General features: G+C 41.7%; 1 protein-coding gene across 11 annotated transcripts in view; it reads left to right on the top strand.

Moving 5' to 3' along the window:
- The window catches only part of ITPR1 (inositol 1,4,5-trisphosphate receptor type 1), a 352224-nt gene that overhangs the window by 211346 nt on the left and 116177 nt on the right, over positions 1 to 24701 (top strand). For 4 of the 11 annotated variants that reach the window (XM_007985072.3, XM_007985071.3, XM_007985070.3 and 1 more), the window contains 6 exons: positions 1565 to 1713; positions 2987 to 3098; positions 8565 to 8597; positions 16677 to 16712; positions 18219 to 18266; positions 24161 to 24293. In XM_007985072.3, coding sequence (XP_007983263.1) covers positions 1565 to 1713; positions 2987 to 3098; positions 8565 to 8597; positions 16677 to 16712; positions 18219 to 18266; positions 24161 to 24293 — 511 coding nt within the window. Of the gene's footprint in view, positions 1 to 1564; positions 1714 to 2986; positions 3099 to 8564; positions 8598 to 16676; positions 16713 to 18215; positions 18267 to 24160; positions 24294 to 24701 lie in introns of all 11 variants that reach the window. The other 7 variants (XM_007985068.3, XM_007985067.3, XM_007985066.3 and 4 more) reach the window with 2 other exon arrangements.

The raw sequence follows: 24701 nt of genomic DNA, 5'->3' as shown, positions 1-24701 counted from the left end.
GAGTTCTTGTGGTTTATGAGATTGCCTAGTGCAGCAAAAGTTGTAATAGAAGAAATTCACTCGCAAACTGACCACTTCTATAATTAATCCCCATCTAGACATCCCTCTCACTTAAAGCTAGCATCTTTCCCCACCCATTGCTTTGCCATCTTTGTTGGTGTCTCCTTGATTGCTGAATGCTATACATTTGACAATACAATGCAAATCAATTGCAATGTAAAGTTCAAACTGTGCAAAAGATGCAGGATTTTATGAAATACATGAACATGATAAGAACAACTTTAATCCCATGGAAATACTGTTGACAAAGATTTGCCAGAGTCAAGATCAGTTAACTATTGAAGAGAATATTGACTGGGTGCTTCCAAAAGGGATACTATGGTGGGGAACTGATAAGGTCCTCAGAATTTTCCAAAAATGACCCTTTTTTGACTGTGCTGTGAAAGTCAGTATGAACTAAGGGATGTTGCAAAGTACTGTCTTAAAGTCTTGTTGGGAAAATTGCCCCACTCAAAATTATTTGATTGATTCATGTATCTTTGTGCATCTTAAACCTTATTGGGTGATTACATTCATCACCCAAATTGTGTTAAATCTAAGATTAAATTATCTCCATATCGTTAGTTTTAGTTTCTGGATAAAAGATTAGTTAATTCTTTCTCAATCCCAACTGGGTCCCAATTTAAACAGCTTTTCCCGTGCAAATGTCCTTGTTTAACCAGGCCTTCCTGTATTATCCGACGTGCTGTGTTTGGCCCCTGTCTTAGCCAACATACCTCTAGGCAGGTTCCGAGTCACCAAACCATAGAGCAGACTTTAGCATCTTTTGAAGATAATTTCTCATCTGTTTTCTATCATTTGCCTTCAAATGGTGTTTGTTGTGTTGGTTTTGCTGCTCTTTCAACTTCTCTCTGTTTTCCTTTCCTACAGCTATGTGTTTTGCATTTGAAGACCATCATGCTATCAGGGTACATGTATTTAGCATGTTGATACAGCATGTTCATTCATTGGTGTCCTCATGTTTGTATGACTTTTTATTATGTGAATAATTCATGCTCATTGAAAATAGACAACACTGACAAGTATTTCTATGTAGAAGAAAATTAGAATCACCTGTAATCCCACCACCCAGAGAAAACCAGTAGTAATGTTTTAATAATATTTGATGTTTATCCTTTAGCTAGATATTGATGATGTTTATAAAAATAGGATTATTATTGTTTGACCTTTGTTACGCCCATGTCATAGACATCTTTCCATGTTGTTAAATTGATTTTTTGTGTCATATTTTAAGCTATATGCAATGGTACATTGAGTAGCATAAGGCCATCTTGAAAGAAGGGGTGGTGGGAAAGTTGACTTGTTTTCACTTTGTTTTCTGCATCAGGGGCTAATGTTTCAGGTAACCATTGGGCAATAGCTAATAATTTGAGATGCCAGACGATACTAAAGTTACTCTAACCTAGCCTACCCGTGCATCAGTGTTTTAGAGAAATCAGTGTCCTCACCCTCCTGTGGTCAGTGTCTGCCTGAGCCATTGACTGAGGCTGTGTTTCCGTTTTAGGACATCGTCTCCGCGCTGGAGGACCGTCTCAGGCCCCTGGTGCAGGCAGAGTTATCTGTGCTCGTAGATGTTCTCCACAGACCCGAGCTGCTTTTCCCAGAGAACACAGATGCCAGAAGGAAATGTGAAAGTGGCGGTTTCATTTGCAAGTAAGCGGCCTCTCTCTCTGGGGTGTTCATTTGCCAGAACCTTGATGACCTCACAAAGCTTTTGTTCCCGAAGAAGGAGACGTTGTCCTGTTTTTTAACTTTGATGAATGCAAGGTCATGTGCTAAAGTCCTGTTCTGACCTCCCCAAAGTAAGTTTGTCTATTAAATCCTGCTTACTGACACTTTTTTGTTTTGTTTTGTTTTGCTTTGTTTTTTGGTGAGAAGTTCTTATTTTAACTGCATGCCCATTCATTCGTTCATTACGGTGCACCCACCGTGTGCTGTGGTACAGACATAAAAAAGCCATGACCCCTCAGCCCTCAGAAATCTCAGACCTATCGTGACCTCACCATCTTTTCCTAACAATTTTTAAATTTCTTAGTTGATGCCTTATGCGTAATCTGTAAGCAACAAGCAGACCCATGGTTAGAAATCTCCATTAGATTTTTGCCCTAAGGCCAGGCACAGTGGCTCATGCCTGTAATCCCAGCACTTTAGGAGGCGGAGGCTGGTGGAGCATCTGAGGTCAGGAGTTCAAGACCAGCCTGGTCAACATGGTGAAACCCCATCTTGACTAAAAATACAAAAATTAGCCAAGCATGGTGGTGGGCTCCTGTAATCCCAGCTACTCTGTGGCTGAGGCAGGGGAATCACTTGAACCCAGGAGGCAGAGGCTACAATGAGCCAAGGTCGTGCTACTGCCCTCCAGCCTGGGCAACAGAATAAGAACCTGTCTCAAAAAAAAAAACAATTTTTTTTTACCCTGAGATTAGTTGTTTGTTTAGCTTGGGGCTGAACTCTGCCTATGAGTTTCTTACTTTTCTGGACCCCTCTAAGGACAAGCTTGTGCATAAGGGAACTGTGTGTATTGGCCTCAACCATCGTCCTCATGAATTGTTTCTTTTTTTACAGTGTTGGCATATTTGACCCATTTTACCGGCAATTCTCAGTGGATAAATAGCCACACTTTATAAACGAGCAGGTCTGAGTGGACCTCTGTCTCGGTTCTTCTGTCCATATAATCTCTCCATTGTGTGTGGCTGACTCCTGCTCAGTGAGCCTGTTTGCTGTGACTTACCAGCAGGTGTCGCTATTGAGACACAGTCGCTAACTGGCTGTTCTCAGTGCAGGGAATGCCCTGAAGTATGTTTAACCTGAGAGCTCTTAATAAATATTTGTTCATTAACGGACTAGTTAAAATAAATTGCTTGTGAAGTGTTTTTAATTTAAAGTTAGTTTAAAGGACGTAATCCATGGCTTTCCCCCCATTCAGGTTAATAAAGCATACAAAACAGCTGCTAGAAGAAAATGAGGAGAAGCTCTGCATTAAGGTCCTCCAGACCCTGAGGGAAATGATGACCAAAGATAGAGGCTATGGAGAAAAGGTATTGCATTTTATTTTCATGTTTAAACCAGGTTTTACTATGACATTGAAGGGAGGGACCTTTAAAAACCCACCTTAGCTCAGGCATTACTGACTTAAAAAAAAAAAAAAAAAGGCTGGTTATCCAGCCCTTAAGGGAGCTAAATCATATGACTATCTCTTTTAAAAGTCAAAAATACTTAGTCGTCTCTTATAGGCTGCTTGCCACATAATCTAATGTCAGAGAAATGATAATAATAAGATTTTCCATCTATTTAAATTCCCAATGAGAAGCAAATGCCTCTTGTGTATCAAAGTATGCGTTTCTGATTTTTAGGTTTCAGCTAAGCATACCTGTAGGTTTACTTGCCTCGTTCGGATGAGATGTTGCACAATCCTTTCAGTGCACCAAGAAACGCCCTCCACTTCTAACTGCAATTAAGGCAGGCATACACGTCACCACTTCTGAGGGAGATTGGGAAATGGACAGTCCCGTGACCTGATTGTTCTTAGTATATTCAGTGAGCAAGGATATACCAGCTCCATTCCTTACACCTCTAATGTTGGGCAGAGCAGGACAGAAACAATCCCATTCCCTTTCCTTTCAGCCCCCAGCAACAAATCATGGGCGTGAATTTAAGTCTCACCCATTTTCATTTGAAGGTAATAACGTTCACTAATGGTCAGCCAGCTATGCTTAGCAACAATTTCTGAGTAGGTGAATATGCTGATATCACCGACTTATCAAAATACCCAGTAAGTCATTTTTTCAGCTCTAGGAAGAAGCCTCGATAGTTAAATCAGCCTGCCTTGTCAAAATGGATGGTGACAACCAGATTGTTGCAAGTATAAATGTCTGCAGGAATGTTGCTTTCTAACCTCTCTCTCATTAATATTAGAGCAATATTACTAGTGAGACTCCTTGGATAAGAAAACAGAAAACAGATTTTGTGGTTTCTTAGTTTATACCATGGGGCATAATCTATAAGCAACAAGCAATTCCGTGACTAGAAATCTCCATTACATTTTTAGAAACTAATTAGAACATAGGTTTCTGTAACTCAGTAGGAATTTTACAGAGAAAACCTGCCAGACAAGAGTTTATAAATATAAATGATAGAAGTGAAGACCCCTGGTAAGGTGAGAAGTGCTGGGATGGCCTGTTCATACCTGTATAGGCACCTAGTAGGTCTTGCTCTTAAAAACAAGAAAAGAAAAAAAAGGCGGGGGGTCGGGGGAAGGCTGATGGCAGAGAATACACTTACCAGACAGATAAATAATAACCATTTATTTCACAAGATCATCATTTCTCTTAAAGTTAGTTTTCAGAAACATTTATAAAATATGAATCTAGTTACAGAAACTTGCTCTCCATAAAAAAGGTTAAATCCACCAAAGCTGAGTGAGTATTTTTGCATCCATGGGCCTAAAACCTGATTTTTCAAATCTAGAGACCACAAATTTCTCTTATTTGGAATATCTATTTCTTTCTATAACCGAGGTATTTAAAGTAAACTTTGGTGCCTCTATTCTAGTGACTGTTACAAATTGTGATTATACATGCAGTTCCCTGCAGTTGTCTTTTTATAACCTGGAAAGTAGAAGCATTGTCCTGGAGTTTCCTGAGTCTCGATTGCATAGCGGACAAGTATGTCAGGGTCTTTGAGGTCATATGGAAAGTGTGCTGCCCTGCTCCCTGCCCCTACCCGTTAGTGCCAACGGGGAGAGCATCCCAGACCCCAGGGGATGCCACATGAGAAATATCGTAATGCATGTTATAAAGCTCATGGAGAAAGAAAAGGCATAGAGTTGGGAGGACCCTCAAAGGAGATCACTTGGAAAGAGTAAATTATATCACAGTTTCATAGAGGTTCCTGGGGTCTAGTTAAATCCTTTTCAGCTGGTGAAGAAATTAGTCACACCTAAGCAGAGAGGCTTGGAGAGAGATGGCATTTCTTTCCAGTCTGGTTAGGGCTGTCATTCCCCTCCATGAACATGAACAAACTACAGGCCAGCATGAAAAATGCCATGAAACCAAGGAAGATGCTCTAGAAACCCACGTTAGCCACTCCAAACCTGCAAGACTTGCAGTGCTGCTGGCCCAATGCTTGACTGCCGGGAAATGCTACTTAAACATTCCTATTAATTGAACTTCAAAAGAGAGAGAAGGAGAACAAGGGACACTAAAGTATTTCTGTCTTCTGACCTGGTAGCTGGTATTCGTTTTGTCTGTCTCACTAAGGCTTTTTGAAGATGCTTTTTGATGGTTTACTGGCTGCCCCGTTTGACTAAAGAAGCATGACGCACAGGGCAGGCCAACTTTTTCAAGGGCAGAAATAACCTGGAGCCAAAGAACTAACCTTTCTCAAGCAAACCAGTTCGCTTGAGTCAATATAATAAATGAGGTGTTCTTTGACCTGAGTGCTGAGGACGACACCACGGTGAGTGTAGAGGCCGTATCCCTCCTCCCATTCCCGTTTGCTGATGAGTGGCCTCTTATGGAGCTTGTCCCATGACTGACACCTCCTTGGTGATGTCCAGAATTGTTCTGCTTCTCTGCCCCCTTCTGAGCCTTCACAGCCAGAGAATCGGATCTGGAGGGGCCCTGGCATGGCCTCTTCCAACTCTCCCTGTGCATACGAGGAGGCTGGGGCTCAGAGCTGAGAGACTGCCTGAGGTCACGTGTGAAGTCTATATGAGAGCAAGACTAGAGTCTGGGTTTCCCGAATCCCTGTGCAGTGTCCTCTCCAGCCTCCCCTGAGGTGGTGTCCACCATGTGTGGGCCGGATTTTCTTGCCTTTTTTCTAGAGGATGAGACGTAGGTACCTTTACCTATCTTTACTATTTCATTCAACTTGAGTACTTAGTCAAGGTCACAGATGAAAAAGAAAGTTGACATCATTCTTTATTATCCTGTTCAAAAACATTGGTGTGCCTGTATGGATCTCCCTGCCTTGGGGAAAAAAGCCATGAAGAACTGTCACCCATATTACCAAACAGACTAAAACATGATAGAATCTCTGTAAGACTGACCTACACTTTTTAAAAGTCATGGATATTCACTCGTTTCCTAGATTATGTCATAAGTAACAATAACAACATGGATCGACCTCTTGTCATGTGCTAGCCACTATACTAAACACATCTACCTTATCTCAGTTCAGCCTCAGAGATAGATACCACTATTGTTATTAACTGTTTTATACGCAAGGAAGAGAAAACATAGGCTCAGAGAGCTCCAGAATTTGCCCGGGGTTGCATAGTTAATAACAAGGAAACCTGGCGTTCAAACCCAAACAGTCTGATCCTAGAGTCCTAGCTCTTCACCATTGCATTATCAGTGAACAGATGGACACCATTTGAGTGTTTTGAGGTCTACCTGCAGGTTGAACCTCTAAGTTTCCATTATGTTACACGATTATGTAAACAATAGTGGGCATTAGCCCTGAGAGCACTAAATGTGTCAAAACTTAAACATCTAGTCTTCAGCTCTTGATGATTTTTCACACTGTTGAAAACACTCTCCAGTAGATGACAAGCGAGTTTACAAAGTGTGATTGTCCCAAGGTCTTCCAAAATCTGTAGTTTTAATCAGTTCCCACACAGAGGAATCAGTCTAGTGAGTAGCAAGTGGTTGGTTCACTTGTCTGGGTCCAGTGCCCCCAAGAAGTACCTGTTCAAGAACTATCATGGCCGGGCACGGTGCCTCATGCCTGTAATCCCAGCACTTTGGGAGGCCGAGGCAGGTGGATCACCTGAGGTCAGGAGTTTGAGACCAGCCTGGCCAACATGGAGAAACCCCATCTCTACTAAAAATACAAAAATTAGTCTGACGTGGTGCCACACTCCTATAATCCCAGCTACTTGGGAGGCTGAGGCAGGAGAATCACTCGAACCCAGGAGGTGGAGGTTGTAGTGAGCCAAGATTGCGCCATTGCGCTCCAGCCTGGGTGACAGAGCAAGACTCCATCTCAAAACAATAACAACAACAACAAATTATCACGTATGACAAAAGGTAGGGGCTGACTGAAGAAGATGGCTGGAGATTTTAATCATGACCACTTAGGAATAAAAAAAATCATCTTTAATTCTTATGTCTCTACAATTCAGAGGACCACCAATGCATATACTTCTCAGAGAGTGTTAAATATAAAATAAATATTAAAACTATCACCAAAATAATGATGCAATATATTTTTGCATGATGCTTATAGTGTCTTTCTATCCTGGGTATTCAAAGTTAATAAACTTTAAAATTATATCAGGACTTTACAAACACTATGTGTGTGCAATGCCTACTAATCTCTGCTTTTAATCTACAATTGAAACCATGTCTGTGTTGAAAAGAAAATAATCTCCTACAGCTAAATATCTCTAAAATTTAATCTGAATCACTCTCTCAGAAAATCTTCAAGCCCCTAGACCTGGCTTGAGAAGGAAACATAGTTATTTTATGTATTATTAATAACTGATTTTGTTTACTGTAGGTTTTTATTATTAAACTGCTGTTGACTTAAGTTATTACTCAAAGAGCTTTGGAAAGAAACTCGGAGGCCAGGAATTAATGTAAAAGGATATCTCAAAATGTATTTAAAATCTGTTTCCCTTCTGAATAGTAGGAGCTGTTTTAGTACTAGAAAGTATATGACCTCAGGTAATGCCTGGGCTTTCATTTCCTACATTGTCAGTCTCCTGTTAATTACCAAAGCGTCTTTGCTGCAGGTGAGTAAAGTATTAACATTTCCAGCTACTAGTGTTTCTGACAGCAACTTAAATTTGCAAAATATACTCAATGTTAACAAAGCCTAATAAAAAATCAGTTGAGTATCATCCATCTATCCTTAAACAAGCATAACTGTGATACTTCTCTTGTGCTTTTGTTTTTCTTGGACACGATGCTGATAAATCCCATGTCACTATTATCACTTGAGTTGGCACTAATCATCCTAGAGGGAATGTAGTTTCCTTTAATCATCCACAGGACCAGGCTGGGGATATGCTGGTCTTATTAGCTGCTGAAGTTACAGCCGGTACTGTTTGAGCTTCTGTCCCCCCAATGAGTCATAAAATGAGGCTAAGGAAAGAATTTTCTTCTAAACTGGGCTAATTCTACTCTAGTCTTTCACTCTACTCTTTCCCACCCTCTGTGGAAAAAACATTGGGGAATTTGCCCTTGCTCCCAGCTCGGTTCAAGTTTTCATGTCCACAAGCAAGCACAGGGCTGTCTGCACACATGGTTAAGTGACCTGTGAGGTCTGATGCCTGACATGTGAATAAAGTATGGCAGCATCGTGTCCGTTTTGGTCCCGAGCAGATGTCACGGTGAGCTCTGGCCATGTCCTCCGTGCCCAAGCCTCTTAGGATGGTTACCCGTCTGGCAAGGGTTTAAGGAGAAAGCAGCAATAAGAGTAAAGTCTGTAAACTTGGCTGGCTTGTATTTCCTTTCCTAACATTTCCTTCTTTCTCTCTCCCCTTTTTTCTTTTCCAGCTAATTTCCATTGATGAATTGGATAATGCTGAGGTCCTAATTTTGTTGTTTTTTGTTTTTCATGTCTCATGGTGGTGTTTCTGTGACACCCTCCCAGTTAGCCCTGTTCCTCTAGTCTCATAGCGTCAGAGTATCTGGCTTTGTGTGGTGTGCCCTCTGGGAGTGAGTGGAGTCTGTCGTGTCTGTGTTAGCATTTCCCATGAGTTTGTTTGCCATTAGTCCTTGGAGATCTCATCTAAGTCTAGATAAAGACTTTCTAAACTGTGATAAGATTTTAATTGTTCGCTGTCTAAAATCTCAACTGAATTGGTGGTTGACGCTGGCCATTAACCTATCTCTGAAAGTCAGTTTTGAAATTGACCTAAAGAACTTTTCTCTATCTGTAAGTAAAGCATCTGATGCCAAAAGATACAACAGCATTGGTATAATCTGAAAGTAGTGAAAAAGGAAAACTCATTACTCTCTTGGTCTATGTATTGAACAGTATTGAGTGTGAGAGTTCATATACAACTTTTTTAAAGTGCAATGTGAATTCCTACGTGCTAGTTGAGACTTTCCATCCGCCGGCTCACCGGCGAGGTTAGAAATGTACTATATCCATGGCTTCTCTTCTAGGAAAACTATGTATAGATCCAGAAATTGAATATCATCCAGTGGCTTCTGCACTTATGTATCAAGCTAGTTTCCCTTACCCAGAATTACCCTGGAGACTGATTAGTGGTCATTTTGTTTGGGATTTGGGGGCCTCTTGAATGTTTTCTGTTTTGTCCATTTTTTCAATATTCTTTGCTATATTTTTAGGTTATGATACATGCTAGGTAAATGCTACCGGAAAAATTTAATTTGAGGAATTCATGTACATAATTGAGAGGGCTTAATTGGTTGGCAAATCAAACAAACTGGACTAAAACTTAATTTGTCTTTTAAAAGTCACTTCTCTGATCTACTTCAGATCTCTGTTTCTTCTTTTGCCAGAGCAACAAATGCCTTTAGATGAGATGGAGCTACCAAATAGAACATGCTGTCTACTCTAGTATCTACTGTAATTAATACACCGTAATTTCAGGAATACTAAGAAATGGTTCAGATATCCCTAAGGAGAGTTTGAATTACAGGTTTGAAACAGAAAGCAGCATGAGTAGTTATGTTGAATTTGCACAGTTACTTCAGGAACGGGGCTCAGAGAGGCTCAGTGGCTGGTCCTAGCTCACACAGCTAGACAGTGACTAAATCAGGACAAACACATGACTGGCTTTCCCGATGTGCTTACTGTTCTGCCACAGTAAATTCCATAAACACAGATTTTTCCTTAATTAGACAGGAGCAGTTGAGAGGGCCATGCCTTCTGGGAAGACTGGAAGGTGAGAAAAACAAAAGGGAATGCACCAACTTAATTAACTGCTATAACTGCAGGGAATTTTGCCATTTCCTGTTTAGCATTCCTTCTTCCGGGTTATTTGCATGCCAGAAAAATCACTTCTATACTGAATTTGGTGTTGGCACCCTTTAAGACTCTTGTTTCTACATAACGTTGTAAATGCCTCACTGATGTAAATTTTTCCCCTGAAATATTGAGGTAGAGTTTCTATTTGCTTAAGTACAAATTAAGTCGGGAAAGGAAAACCTTCCCTAATCAGTCTGTGGTGTTATTAATACACTGTTTTGCACCATAGTAATCAGTTGATGTGTTTGCTTGCTCAAGATAGAACTTGGGTCTCCTGGCTGGGAGTTTATTGCTCGCTTATGGAAAGATTCCACAGTTGGAGCAGGTGTGTTTATAATTATACTCTAGGAAATAGAATACTGTCTGTTTATAAAAGAGGAATGTTCTGGCAGCCACTCAGATTCTTTGAAAATTCCCTGAAGAAGCAACTGTGGATCCCCCTCTGCGTTGTTCCCCTGGCAACCGTCAGTGCCAGGACACTGATGCCCTGTCCCCAGCCCCTCAGGCTGGTGGATCTGGCCTTCTCAGCAGAGATGCCTCCTTGGCCTTTGTCGTTGATGCTGTTCTGGAAGCTACTGCAGCTCCTGTGGTTTCTCCCCCACCAAGCCATTTGCCGGTGTGTACTCCTGGAAACCTGCAGCCCACAGCTGGAGGTCGGCAGAAGCTTAATGAGAGTTCATGCTGGCCCAGGATGAGGGCAGGGCCTCACATCTGAACTGCACACCCATGCTCCAAAGTCTAAATGTGGTGGGGAATAGCCCCAAGGCTGTGTAGGGCCTGCCCAGCGGCCCATTGAGGAAGGGCCACCACGCTTTGATCATAAAGGCCACTTGATGTGCAATTAATGACTTGAAAAAAAAGCACAATGCCTACTGAGGCCCTGTCAGTGCTCTGAGAAAACAGGGTGAAATGAGGACAGAGGTGTAGATTTCCTGCAAGAAAAGTGCATGGTATGGGGTCTTCCCCACTGCCTTCTAGAATAACATTTTGTTTGAAACCAGGAAAAGGAAGGGTTGTTCGCTTTTTGGCAAACAAAGAAGCAGAGTCTCCATCCTTACCCCCTGATTTTTCTTAATCCCTTGGGGCTGGGGTCGGGGGACAGATGGGGTGGAGGAGAGAGGGAAACTCCTTGTGTTGGTGTACCTTCCGCTCAGAGCTGGACGAATTGTTATACATGTGTACAGCAGTGTGGCCACCACCTAAATCAAGATACAGAATGTTTCCGTCACCCCAGAAAGTTCTCTCCTCTAGCCATTCTTGGCTTGAAACAGTTACCAGCTGGTGCTAAAGACATTGGTTTATATGACTAATATTTGAGTGCCTGTTACATCCAGGGGATTTGGATTCAGTGGTGCCCCAAATGGGCACAGTGCCTGCCATTCTGGAGATTACAGTTTTGTGGGGGCAAATGGATAATAATATAGGTTCGTGCAAGATGACAGCTCTCAACCATGAGACACATTAGAAAGGAGAAGCTCATGGAATCCGGGGACTTCTACCTAAGCAGGGAGGCCAGGTAGCAGCTTAGGAGATCAGGTGATGACAGGTGAGTGGCCCCAACAGGTAATCATGTGAATTACTTTCCTAAGCTTTAAAGCGCTGCGCTAATCAAACAGAGTTCTGGCGAAGTACTCCTGAGGTGGTGAGCAGAACAGTAGTCCGCCTAGTTTTCATAGACGTGTCTGTAGAAAGGATTGGTGTGTTTAGAAAGCGTGTACTGTAGTTCAATGGATGCGTCTGTTTCTACATTTTTGAGATGTGATTCCCATTCAATCACTGCCTCCTTGGAACTGTGGAATCTCTAGAGCCATTGGTGCTAGCTAGCAACTTTGCCCTCCTGCATTGCAACAGAAAAGCTAAATTCACATTCCAGCTACTCAGGGCAGCTGCAGCCTGCATATGGTAACTCCTCAACTTCTACCTTGAGCTGCTTCTGCAGGCAAAAGATGCCATTGTAAAATTCAGAGAGGGGGGAAAGGGAGAAACACAGAATGATTAAATTTCACCTTCAGGGGGCGTTCTCATGACGCCCAACCCAGGGTGGAGGTGTCCTACTTTTTTACATTGCTGTGAACTGCTGGGTTGGGTACCTGCCAGCGTTCAGGCAGCAGTTACATAAGAGCTGCTTTTTTTCCTGGAATTTAGGCTCACTGCTGATGTGTGACCTTCAGCAGTAATTGCCAATAAATGCAGTAGGGCTGTTTACTGTTAGACACTGGCAACCACAGTGCAAACTCAACTCAGAACATACAGAAGCTATTGCAGAATCAGTGGAGATATATATATATATATATATATATATATCAATGAGATTATTCCATAATGACTGAAGTTGTATAATTTGGTCATGTCAGAATGTGTTTTTAAAAAATGAACTTTGCTATTGAGTTCCGATGAGCTCGTTCTATAAAATGTAGGTGAAACCACATTGTTGGAGCTAAATAATTTTTGCTTAGTTCTGTTTCTAAAAACAAATACAGTTAGTAAAGATAGTTGTCTCAGCAGATAGGAAGACTTAAAGTTGTTCTACTGAAATGCTAGATAACTTCTATTTTAGCTCAATTTTCTTTAAAGCTTTCTGTTTTCTTGGTGTGGGTTTTCAGAGGCTCATGCAGGACCGGACCCAGCAAACATATTTGCAAACCTGTTCGCTATTTGTTTGTTGGTCTCCTCTGAGGTTGTGAGTGAGTGGAAAGGAACTCTGAAGACTGATTCAAGGGACTGGAGATACAAATTGTCTTTGATTTGCTGATAACTAGATCTGTGATACAGTTACATTTTTTGAATTGCATTCAGTTTCTATCAGGGTAGTCATAGAAAGAGACATCCCATTTCAAAGGAAAATTCTAGAAACCCCAGGGTAGGAGGGGGATTCCTGCTGAGGGCAGTAGAAAACAAAGGGTTTTTGCAGGCCGCAATCTGTGCTGGTCTGTGATAGGCACACATGAAGCGGATGGATGGATGTGGGTGCTTGCAATTGTGCAAACACCAGAAATAGTCACCTTAGGAAGTCTGTGTGCTCCTTTTCATTTAAGAATGATAAAGTATAATTTTCTTCATTTATAGTAGAAATTCGTTCCTTGATAAAATACTAGGTACATTATGTGTTGCAAGTGAGTAGATCCGTGTCGTATATGCATATATTCAGTTACTACCCAAGGTACCATAATGAGGGCCTGATTCATGGCCTCATCCGGGAAGGACACTTAAGATTCAGAGACTGGAGATGCAGTTTGAATTTCTGTTTCAAAGCCAGTCATTGGGAGTTATTTTTCTATTGTTAGGTTTTGCTCACCTTGCCTAAAAACACTGGGAAGACTTAAGATTGCAGATTAAATATGAAGAGGCAGTAGGGGGCACTAGTTGGTTTCTAAGCTCAAAACCAGACCACATCAGATCGCTATGAATCACCTGTTGGTGTGTGAGACTGGCCTTGACTGGAGGTGCCAGCACCTGAATGTAGTGACTGGTCCTGGGACTAAGCAGGAATACAGAACATGGGAATTACAGACAGCCCATGCCCTCAAAACATTCCTCCTGAATACATGTTCAATGAGGGCTTCACCTTTCATGTAAAAAAAAAAAAAAAAAAAGTGACAATAAAAATATAATTCCATTTATTCACTTATTAAACATTATTTTTTCTTGGGGTATTATACATTGTATTTATACAGATCTTATTTGAACATACATATCCTATTAATGTGCTTATATTTATTGAAATTACAGCTTATTGCTGTAAACTAACCTTATCCTCAAGGAAACATAGCCAACATCCTTATAGGAGGAAGTGCTAGTATAGGCTATTGGTGGTTTTACCGACTTAGATACCACGTGTGGCCTGGCCCCTTCCATGCCTGGAAACATTTTATGTCCCAGTGGGTTGGATTATTCAGGGAACTTGCCGGCTAGATATTGTGAAATGAAGTTTACTGAAAATAAACCAAGGATTAATTAGTATTTTAGCTAGAAAGAATCCTAAAGAATATTTGCAGCCATGCGCGGTGACTCACACCTGTAATCCCAGCACTTTGGGAACCTGAGGTGGGCAGATCACTTGAGGTCAGGAGTTCCAGATCAGCCTGGCCAACACGGTGAAACTGCGTCTCTACTAAAAATACAAAATTAGCTGGGTGTGGTGGCGCATGCCTGTAATCCCCGCTACTCAGGAGGCTGAGGCAGGAGAATTGCTTGAACCCTGGAGGTGGAGGTTGCAGTGCGCCAAGATCATGCCACAGCACTTCAGCCTGGGTGACAGAGCAAGACTCCGTCTCAGAAACAAACACACAGAAAAAGAATATTTGCTTTGTCCTCCTTGAATAGGTCAGGAGGTGGATGCCCAGAGACGTTCAATGACTGGCTCAGGGCCACACAGAGCGCCAGAGCTAAACCCTGGATGAGCCATAGTCACAGGATGCTCATGCAGCGCTCTGGGGTTTTCCAATCTATTCCATAAAGAGATTACATTTAAAAGTGTTTTTCTGGTTAGACGTAATTCTTGAAGCTGCACAGCATCCTCTGTTTCTCAAACAACTTCATAAAATTTTCAAGGGAGAAAAGACAGTTATTAATTTACATTTAATTTTTGTTTTAAGAATTAATTAAACTAATTTTAGAACAAGCATGACAGCAGTTTAACAGAGGAAATAGAGTGTCAGTACAATCATAAAACATAATCCCTGCTGAGTGATTAAGAAATAGATATATACTACCTATTTCTATTCTGAAAGAATTCGAGATGCTTCTCTGCATAAAGAGAGCACAGGCAAGAGAATTCAAACAAACGACACATGAGTTCCATCTTTATTTTCTTTAGCTTTTGTTTTGATTGGCAAAGGGGTAAGAGGGTAGCTGTGTGCATTCCTATGGTGAATCCATGCCTATAATCCTTTTGTTCTGATCATATTGGATCAGTATAAAGGATGCTGTAGTGGGAGGGTTGTCCATGCAAATAGTCGAATATAATACTTCTGTCTATATCTCTGTCTGCTCTAAAATGCATGGGAAATTGCTTTAATTCTGCTTTTTCTCATATGTTCTTTTTGCACTAAGGGAAGATAGCAAAAATGTTTACACAGTTTTAATTCTTTAGCGTACAGAATGTAAGGGTAGAATTAAAAATGCATTCTTGGATTGTGATCTTTCTATCATTTTGAAAATACCTTTACCTGTGCTCTGCTTTTACTTTTCTCCCCCACTCAAGTCCTTCCTACCACCAGCACTGTCCCTCCCCACCCCGAACAGAAGGCTGCATGCTTCAGAGGCAAGTTTTCTCCCTAAGATTAGTGGAGTTGGGCTCACGCATGAAAGGTCATCTGTCCAGAATTGAGTGAGCAACCCTTGTTGTCTTTGCCGAAGTAGTTTAATCCCCTGGATCTTTCTTTCATTTTCTCTATTGGGAAATAGACAGAAGACAGAAATCATTAGATTACATAATATAGCAGCCCTATATTAAGAGGCTTTCTTCCCTCTTGGTGATCAAACTACCAAAGGGGTAGTGTGGAGCTGAATGAAGACACCACCAGATTTCACAGTGTCACTGCTCTCATGCTTTCAACACCAGCCCTGGCCCGCCACCCGACAGCCACCTTCTGGCCCTGAGATGAATGTGCTGGAGCTCTGTTAGAGGCCAAGGTCACACAGTTGCAGCGTGAGCCTTGGGTTTGTCCCGTGGCCTCAGACTACACCTCACACCAGTCACACCGCTGGTGTGTGACTTTGGTCCCAAGATGTCCAGGTGGGGTCTGGCAGTTCCATCTGACATCTCTTCTCTGCTCCAGGCACATGTCCTTTTGGAGGGCAGATTCACGGCACTGTCTGCAGACGGAGTGGTAGACTTTTCTCCAGGCATATCTTTGTGTAGCCCCTCTTTGCCCTCTCATCCCTTCCCCCTCACCTGCATGTCCTTTCGAGGCATCCTTTTGTTGCTCATCCATGGGTTGGAAATTGTGAAATCAAGGGGGAGGGTGGTATCTGTGTGGCATGGCTGGGATGGGGCCAGGAAACCCAGACCATGAAGCCCCCAAGGGAAATGCATGGGGTGGGAAACTCATCTCCATAGTCACTCTGAGTGCAGGAGATGTTGTTTCTCCCAGAGAAACTGGAGCAGGGAGGCTGCACCCCCGAAGCCCAAGCTGGAGCCTAGGTCTTCTTTCCTACTGTAGGACAGGATGTGGAGAACGGAGAGACATGGGAGAAAGCCTAAACCCACAGGAGACATGTGGCATGCGGAACTTTCCCTAGCCCTGGGCCCCTGCTTTCATCACTACCCCTGCTCCCCTGAGAGCCTCCATGGACACGCATACTATTGCTTTCCCTGTCTCTGTGGACCGAGACACGGATGTGCTGTGGTTCTTCCTTTTACTTGCTTTGTTTTAAAGCATCATTCCTTCTTGGTTAGTGGTAGACTTTTTTGTTTCGTTCTTATTTTTGATGTGTTCCCCCATTGCAGGTCAATTGTCTCCTCCAGCACAACCACATTCAGTTTGATTTGAAGGTATCTGGTCACCTTGATTGCTGAAGCCCACTTCGGCCGGTGATCCAGCAGGGTTGCCTCATCTCTGATCCTTCTTTCCATGTTTTGTCCTTGCGTGTTGGTCTCTGGACTTCTCTGTGGCCCACAAGATGCAAGTGCCATGACTAACGTACTTCATTTTACTCCCAACTAGCTTCCTCCCGCTCCGGATTCTGAGAACGCCACCGAGGTGTGTTGCCTGCCTATATTTGTAGTGCCAGTGCCAGCAAATATGGGTGCCTCTCGGTTGTCCTGGTTGGGTGTCTGAATTGTTGTGACAAAGAGTCTGTCCCAGTGGTAGATGTAGGAGGGAGGTCTCTAGGCTGGCTGCAAACAGATCATTGCTGTCATGGATGTGGCTCTCAGTGTAGAAAGAAAGTCCTGAGGAGCTGGATCCAAACTGAGCATCCTCCAGGTGCTCATGAGACGTTTAGTTGAGACATGTGAGGATGTTTGTATAACAATTTCTGCTGTTATACAAAATTGACTTTGGGTCCTGTGCAGAGATGATGCAGTTTTGAAGTTATTCTAAATTAATAATAAAGAATATTTATAATTGTAGAAAAAGCTGCTAATAAACTTGTAATTTTAGAATGCACTTTTTAAAATCTTTTTATTTTTTGAGACAAATTCCTGCTGTCGCCCAGGCTGGAGTGCAGTGGCACAACCTTGGCTCACTGCAACCTCTGCCTCCTGGGTTCAAGTGAATCTCCTGCCTCAGCCTCCTGAGTAGCTGGGATTACAGGCATGTGCAACAACGCTCGGCTAATTTTCATATTCTTAGTAGAGATGGGGTTTCCCCATGTTGGCCAGCCTGGTCTCAAAACTCCTGACCTCAGGTGATCCGCCCGCCTCAGCCTCTGAAAGTGCTGGAATTACAGGCATGAGCCTCTGCGCCCAGCCTACAATGCAGTTAAAAAAAAAAAAAAAAAAAATCCTTCTTGCTACTAACTAAACTCACTAAATGAGGGACTAACATTTCCTAAGGTGTGTAAGATCATAGAGAAGCTTTTTGGGGAGACATATTTCCAAGTATCAAAATTTAATTTCAGAAACTATTCCAAAATCACAGTAGTTCCAGCTAGAATGAAGTGTACTTCATTTGAAAGAAGTCTTAAAAATGAAACATGAACAAATGATTGAATAGCGAAGTTGTATGTCTGTGTTTTCTAATGATCAGTGTTTAATATCCTAATCGGAGCTCCTCATTCTGTTAACAGTTTTGTTACAAGACTTGTGCACTCGTGGGGCGGGGAGAGCCGTGGTCCCATGTCTGTGTCTGCTCAGAGGCGTGTGTCTTGATGTCCTTATGCATGTGCTGTGCAATGATGCATGTATGAATCATAAGAACCTGCCCGATTGAGCCTTGAATTACAACCCTTTTTGGGTTAATGTCACAGCATATAATATAGAACTTCTTCATGGTCTTTGCAATAAATTATGTTGGCCAAAAAGTCCTATGTCTGCCCATTTTAAATAGTGCATTAGGGTCGGGGGTATGGGACAGTCGTTAAGCAGCATCTAAAGTAATCAAGCATGGATATTCGGGGGAAAAACAAAAATCTAGACGTATTCTCCTTCTGTGTAACTCTTGTCTATATATGAACTCTCAACGTATTTTATGTGTGACTGATGCTGCAGATGGTAGTGTCTCCTTAGTGTTGTACTTAAAATGGAATTTCTGCATGCCTAGCAGGAGCTTGAACCAAGTCCACCCCTGCGGCAGCTGGAAGACCATAAAAGGGTACGTAGTCTTGAGTCTTGGGTATTGGGAGCTAATGATCAATGACCATCACACCTCCATCAACCACACACTGTGATTGAGAGGCAGCTTTTGTTGTTGATATTGTTAAAGCACTAATTGACTCAAGAGCAATCACAGCCATGTATATAAATGAAACTAAATAGTGGTTCTGCCCGTTGTCTACCTGATCAGAGCACTGTAACCAGCTGGCCTCCAAATAATGACCAACTAAGCTTTTCGTGTCCTTTTTTCTTTTCTGTGGTGGCTTTCTATTTAGGTGATATGTTAAAAAAAAAAAAAAAAAAAAAGAAAAGGAAAGAAAAACTGTAATGGCTGACGACCATTATAGATAATTTATAATAATAATAATGGAAAAAAGTTCACAATTATATTACCTAGCCACAAGAGCCACTAATGTTTTTGTTATTTGGGTGGTTTTTTAGAGACAAATATCACTCTTGCTCAGGCTGGAATGTAGTGGTGCGATCTCAGCTCACTGCAGCCTCAACCTCCTGGGCTCGAGATCCTCCTGCCTCAGACTCCCGAGTAGCTGGGACCGTAGGCACCATGCCCGGCTAGTTTTCTTTTATTTTTTATTTTTGTAGAGACAGAGTCTTGCTATGTTTCTCAGGCAGGTCTCAAACTCCTGGGCTCAAGCAATCCCCTTGCCTCGGCCTCCCAAAGTGCTGGGATTACAGGTGTGTGCCACCATGCCCAGCCCCACTAATGTTTTAATATTTCCTTCTACCCATTTTTTTATACACATGAGCACATGTGCTAACAGACACAGGCACATTTGCATTGCCACTGGGATTATTCTAAGTATACAACTTTTGTACCCTGTTTTGTCATTAAATACCGTATCTGAGCATTTGTTTTGAAAATCTTTGAAAGTTAACAGCTGCCTGAAATGCCCCAAATTGACAGGTGGTTCATCATTTTTTCCTTTGATGAAGAAATGAATGAATGTGTGCATCTTTGAATAAATTCCTAGAAGAGGAATTCCTTGGCCAAGGGGTAGATGTGTTCTTAAGGTGCTGATTGTGCCTTGCCAAACCATTTCTAGAAGATGCCAACAGCACTGATTTTCATGTTGCCCATTTTTGGGGAGATAACCAGATGTCCTGGTGACACAGGCTCCATCCTCATTTCACAAGTAGGACATTGAGATTCTGGGATGTTCAACATCTTGTCTAAGGTCATGGAGTTCAAAAATGACCTGTCATTCTGAAGACTGTCTTGGAACTATGATCATTGGTGTCTAGGAGAATTTTTCTATCATTTTTGTGGGTACATAGTAGGTGTATGTATTTATGGGGTACATGAGATGTTTTGACAGAGGCACACAATGTGAAATACTCACCATGGAGAATGGGGTATCTATTCCCTCCAGCATTTATCCTTTGAGTTGCAAACAATTCAATTACACTCTTTAAGTTACTTTAAAATGTACAATTAAGTTATTGTTGACTGTAGTCACCCTGTTGTGCTATGAAATAGCAGGTCTTACTCATTTTTTTAACATTTTTTTTTTTTGGTACCCATTAACCTTCCCCACCTGCCGCCTGTCTTGGAGAATTGATGCCTGAGATAAATGTGGAGCCAGATGCACCTTTACTCTGCTCACACACCCAGGCCCCTGCCCAGTCCCACTGCATCCTAAATCCCTTTTGTTTTCTTGCTCTGATAGAGACATCAACTTTGTGATTTCTCAGACTAGGACCGGAGAATAGCTCCAGGAAGTTGGCATTTCAGCAGAATTCAGGACGTGATGCTATAGTCCTTCTTCTCCAGCTTCCCGTATCTCCTGCATTTCATGGCCCAAGGCACCTTGCATTCTTCTATTTTCCATCCTTGCCTACCCTTTAGAATTGTCCTAGGTCCTAGGAGTAGCTGGTAAACGCACACAGCTGTCCCTCACGTCCTAAGCTCTCAGAGGACTTGGTATTGAATGCTGCCTATGCCTGTGAACTTTGTAATCAGAAACAGGTTCAAGTTTTGGGGTTTTCTTTTGCCAGGTACTAGCTGTGTGATTTTGAGCAAGTTAACCTCCCTATGCCTCAGTTTCTTCTGCTGTAAAATGGGAGTGACAACAGTCCCCATACCTTAGCACACTGAGCTGTGCACATGAAGCACTTAGCACAGTGACTGGAATATGATAAGGGATATTAACTTGTAGATACCTTGTGGATTGAAACATTGAGGTGATTCTGTAGACAACAAGAGGAGAAAGAAGGTATTTTAAAATCCAGGCGCTACCCTCATGCTGACTAAGGTGTGAGAGGCTCACAGCTCACATGAGAGGGTGATCTTGCCTGAAGCACATGATCTTTAAATGGCTGGAACCTGGGAAACTGAAAAGGTCAGTTCTCTCTCTCCTTTGTGTGTGGCAATGTTAACTCCTTAGTGCCTTGTTCAACACTGGCTCTCTTCCCACGCAGTTCCTTCACTTATTTAGTTCAGTTGGTATCAGTGGAACACATGTTGGTAGAGTGACCAGGTAGGAGCTTGGTTTCATTACTCCACATCACTAATCTACCAATTTTCATTGTTTTAATATGACACTTATTACAAATGACTTTTTCTTTTCTCAATCTTAGGTAACAATGTGTGGGAATTTCTGACTGAGACAAACATCTGATATTTGTTTGCATACTGTAGGTGTAAACTGCTGGAAAAAAACTGGTATTATTTTTAAAAAGGGTTGCACAGCCAAATGTTAAAGCTGAAGAAGTGACGTTATTTGAGAAGTCATTTTTTTTTTTTTTTTTTTTCCTTCTCTGCAATCAGATTTCTCAGCCTGGTACATTGTGAACAGCTTAGTGCTGTTGAGTAATTTATATCAAGATGATTAGGAAGGCTTTTCTCTGCAGATTTTAATTTTTCTTAAATTAAACCACTGTCTCAGAAAAACAGAATTTTCCTTGAACCCGAGTTTTCACACTAGGGATTTGCATAACTTTTAATGATTCTTATCCATTTTTCCTTTCTATCCCCTCTTACCTATAATTCTCAGTCTTTATTCTTTCAAAAAAGGAATTAATCTCGTCTTTTTTTTTTTTAAACCCTTCCTCTCTGTTTTTTCTTCCTTGCAGTTTAATTTTGTGTGTGTGTGTGTAGAGAAGGTGAGATGAATATGTGCCAAAAACCTTATAATTAAAAGCCAAAAAAAAAGTTTGTGGGGTGGAATGTGTTTTTTTTTTTTTTTCTTTTCCCCAGAATGAGCACATTTCATGATATTCTCTTATGGGGGAAAATGTACCATTTGATGCATTAGTTGCTATGGTAACTGCTAGGGTTTTTCTGTTGAAGGAGAGACAAAATGGTAATGTGAGATCCCTTTGTAACTTGAGTTTGGCATCCAGACTGCATAAATGTGGAGTTCCTGTTCCTGGCGTCCACGTGCTCCTTTCATTACCTCCTGCTTGCTTGATTGCAGACTGGCCAGGGTCTTGCTGTTCACCCTCAAAACCATGAGGAGTGGGAGAAAAAAAAAGCCGCCACCGGAAATTGAAAATCTAAGCAAGTCATTCTAGCTCCAAGTGGAATTGTGGTGCGCAGGCTCCAGTTGAGACCTCCTTAAGAGATGTGTGTTTGTTGACTGGTCACAACCGTACTGCCTTTGACTTGACCACTCAACCCTATGCGCTTTCAGATTCCTGTTGAGATGGCTACGTTGGCTGTCTTCCCTGACTGCAGCTGACGGGTCTCAGCCCAGCCATCTAGCACTCAAACAGTGTTCTCACAGTGCCAGAGGGGATCCAGTTAGAGACTTGGGATGGCCAACTGCCAATCACTCCTGTTGCTGGAACTCAAAGTCTGTGTCGTATGGAAAGAAAATCAAATAGATTCATTATGATATTTAAAAAAGGGAAATCATATTTAATCTATCATATTCAACATATTTAATCTATCATATTCAACATGGAGACAACCTTTTCTTGCCCTCAATTCTTTCTTCATAGGCATTCTTGAATGTAGCTTTAAAACTTGTGCTTCTCTTATGAAGTCAGCCTTTTAAATCACTGTGTTCCCAGTGACTTCTCCAGAGAGTGCTCATGTGTTTACACTGGTGCCTGAGACTGGAATACCAGTAAAGTTGTATCTTTGTTCCGGAATGGGGTCTTCTAAGTCATTAAAGAATCTTGCACTGAAACTTTCTTCTCCACCTGTGAGCAGTTTATTTAAAAAGTACTTAAAATATCACAAGTAACTTACCCATTTGAAGCACTCTTGGAATTCTGAATTTACAGTCGGTCCAGTGAGCAATGAGTTTCATGAGCTGATAGAAGTTACCCTCCTTTGCCGAACTATGAAGAGAGACATATTTGTGGGTGGAATGGAAAGAGGAAATTTGGGATTTTTTTGTTTTCTGCACATTCATTTAAAAATCAGTCCCCTCCCGTCTCCCCTGTTTATCCCATCCCAATCTGTCCCTGGAATCTTTAATTAGCAGCATGAATTAAAGAGTAGATAAACCTTTTCTGGGACTTTCAGCGGTTTTGATGATTGACAGGAGCCAGGAGTTTCCTGCCCATCTCCTTTCTTCCTTGGTCCCCCACTTCTCCCAGGGTGCCTCCCATTTCCCAGGGTCCCCGCTTCAGTCTGCTCCCTCCCGTCTTGTTTTGCAAACGCCTCACTTGAAATCTCCAGACCTATTCTCAGAGCTTATTAACAAATCATTTTAAATTCTACTGACTCACGGTTCAGTTGCAGGTCTTTTCAAAAGAACTCTTGAGTCTCTGTTTTAGAGACCTGCTCCATTTCAACACCTTTCGTCTCGGCCAGACTTCTTTTCCCTCACCTCTCTTGATGTTGCACCAGAGGAACTCCATGCCTTGCTACTTTCATTCTGGAAAAGAGTCCAGGGAAAATTTTTACAGCCTTTGACTTTTAGAGCCTTCAGATTGGGAGGTGATCTTAGGGCCCCTTAGAAGCACGGCTGAAGGTGTAGAGCTGAGAATGCAGAATACATGCTGCCTCTGGTTACCTGCTTGCCAGCATCCCCCATTATTACTGAACAATGGAGGTTTTTTAGGTTAGAGTAATTACAAAGAGTCACTGTATCCCTGTTCAGGACTCTTTGATATTTATATTTTTAACAAATTTTATTATAGAAAAGTTGAAATCTGTATAAAAGGAGTCAGAAAGGTTTCAAAACCCCTCATTCATAACTCCGCTTCAACAGCAACTGTCAACTCATGCCCACTCTTGTCTCACTTATATCCCTTGCTGCTTCTCCTTCTCTCCTGTATTGTTTCAAAGAAGATTCCAGACAAAATGCCATTTTACCTATGATGGGTTTTTTTACATATTTGATATCTGCCACTCATGCCACTAATTTATTTCCTATAGCATTATGAGGTTTTTGTTGTTTTTGTCTTTTGTTTTTTAAAACATTTGGCCCATTGACTATTTTTGTAAGAAAGGCTTACTTTTGGCTTATTGTATCATCTTACCCTATTACTCTGAAATCTTAATATTTTTTTGGACCTTGGGAATAAACCTTGTGCTTGAAATAACATTTTTATATTGCTATGTGGAAGCTGACCTGTAAGCATTTTCAATTTGTCTTAATTTTATCAACTTACCCCAAAGGGATTTTTGTTTGTTATTGTTAGTTGTCCTTCAAAATTACTGTTCTGTCTTATCATTGTGTGAGAGGGTACTTCAGTCAATATTTTAGATTGCTACCATTTTTTAGAAAACATCTGGTTTTCTGAGAAAATATTGAAGTTAACTTCAGAGTTTCTAAATGCTTCTATTAATAATTTATTTTTTCGCCAAGTGAAACTGGGCCAGTTATAACTGAGTACCCCTGTGTGTTTTGAATATTCGTCACTCAGTTATGCATTAAATGCAGAACCTGATTTTATTATCCTGTTTGAATTAAGGGTGAGGCGCTCAGGCAAATTCTGGTCAACCGTTACTATGGAAACATCAGACCTTCGGGAAGAAGAGAGAGCCTTACCAGCTTTGGCAATGGCCCACTGTCACCAGGAGGACCCAGCAAGCCCGGGGGAGGAGGTAGGCTTTGTGGTGTAATTAGCTTCATGTGTGAATCAATTGTGTTCTGTGATAGCTGCATGTTTCCTCCTAACAGGTTGAAACGCTAACAACAGATGAATTTGTGTTGCAAGTGTATTTTTTAGCAACTTGTTTTGTCTTTGGTCTACCATCAAATTGATGTCTAAACATATTTTCCTGCAAACTAGCATTTCCCTGCAGCTAGATAGTGGCTAAGCCTTTTGCTCCTCCTTCCCATGCAGTGACCGTCTTGGTGATAGTTGAATGATTTGAGGGATTTGATTTTATTGCACTTTGTCCTGTGGTTGTTAGGGCTCTTGTCTTTCCGTAAAATGATGAGGATATTGGCACCCAGGATAGTGAAAGCTGCCGTTTTTTATACATTGACTGAGTGCCAGGGGCTTTCCT

The sequence above is a fragment of the Chlorocebus sabaeus genome, chromosome 22, assembly GCF_047675955.1.
Source record: "Chlorocebus sabaeus isolate Y175 chromosome 22, mChlSab1.0.hap1, whole genome shotgun sequence".
Taxonomy (NCBI): domain Eukaryota; kingdom Metazoa; phylum Chordata; class Mammalia; order Primates; family Cercopithecidae; genus Chlorocebus; species Chlorocebus sabaeus.
Note: the sequence above shows the minus strand (reverse complement) of the source record. Positions and strands in the feature narration are given on the sequence as shown.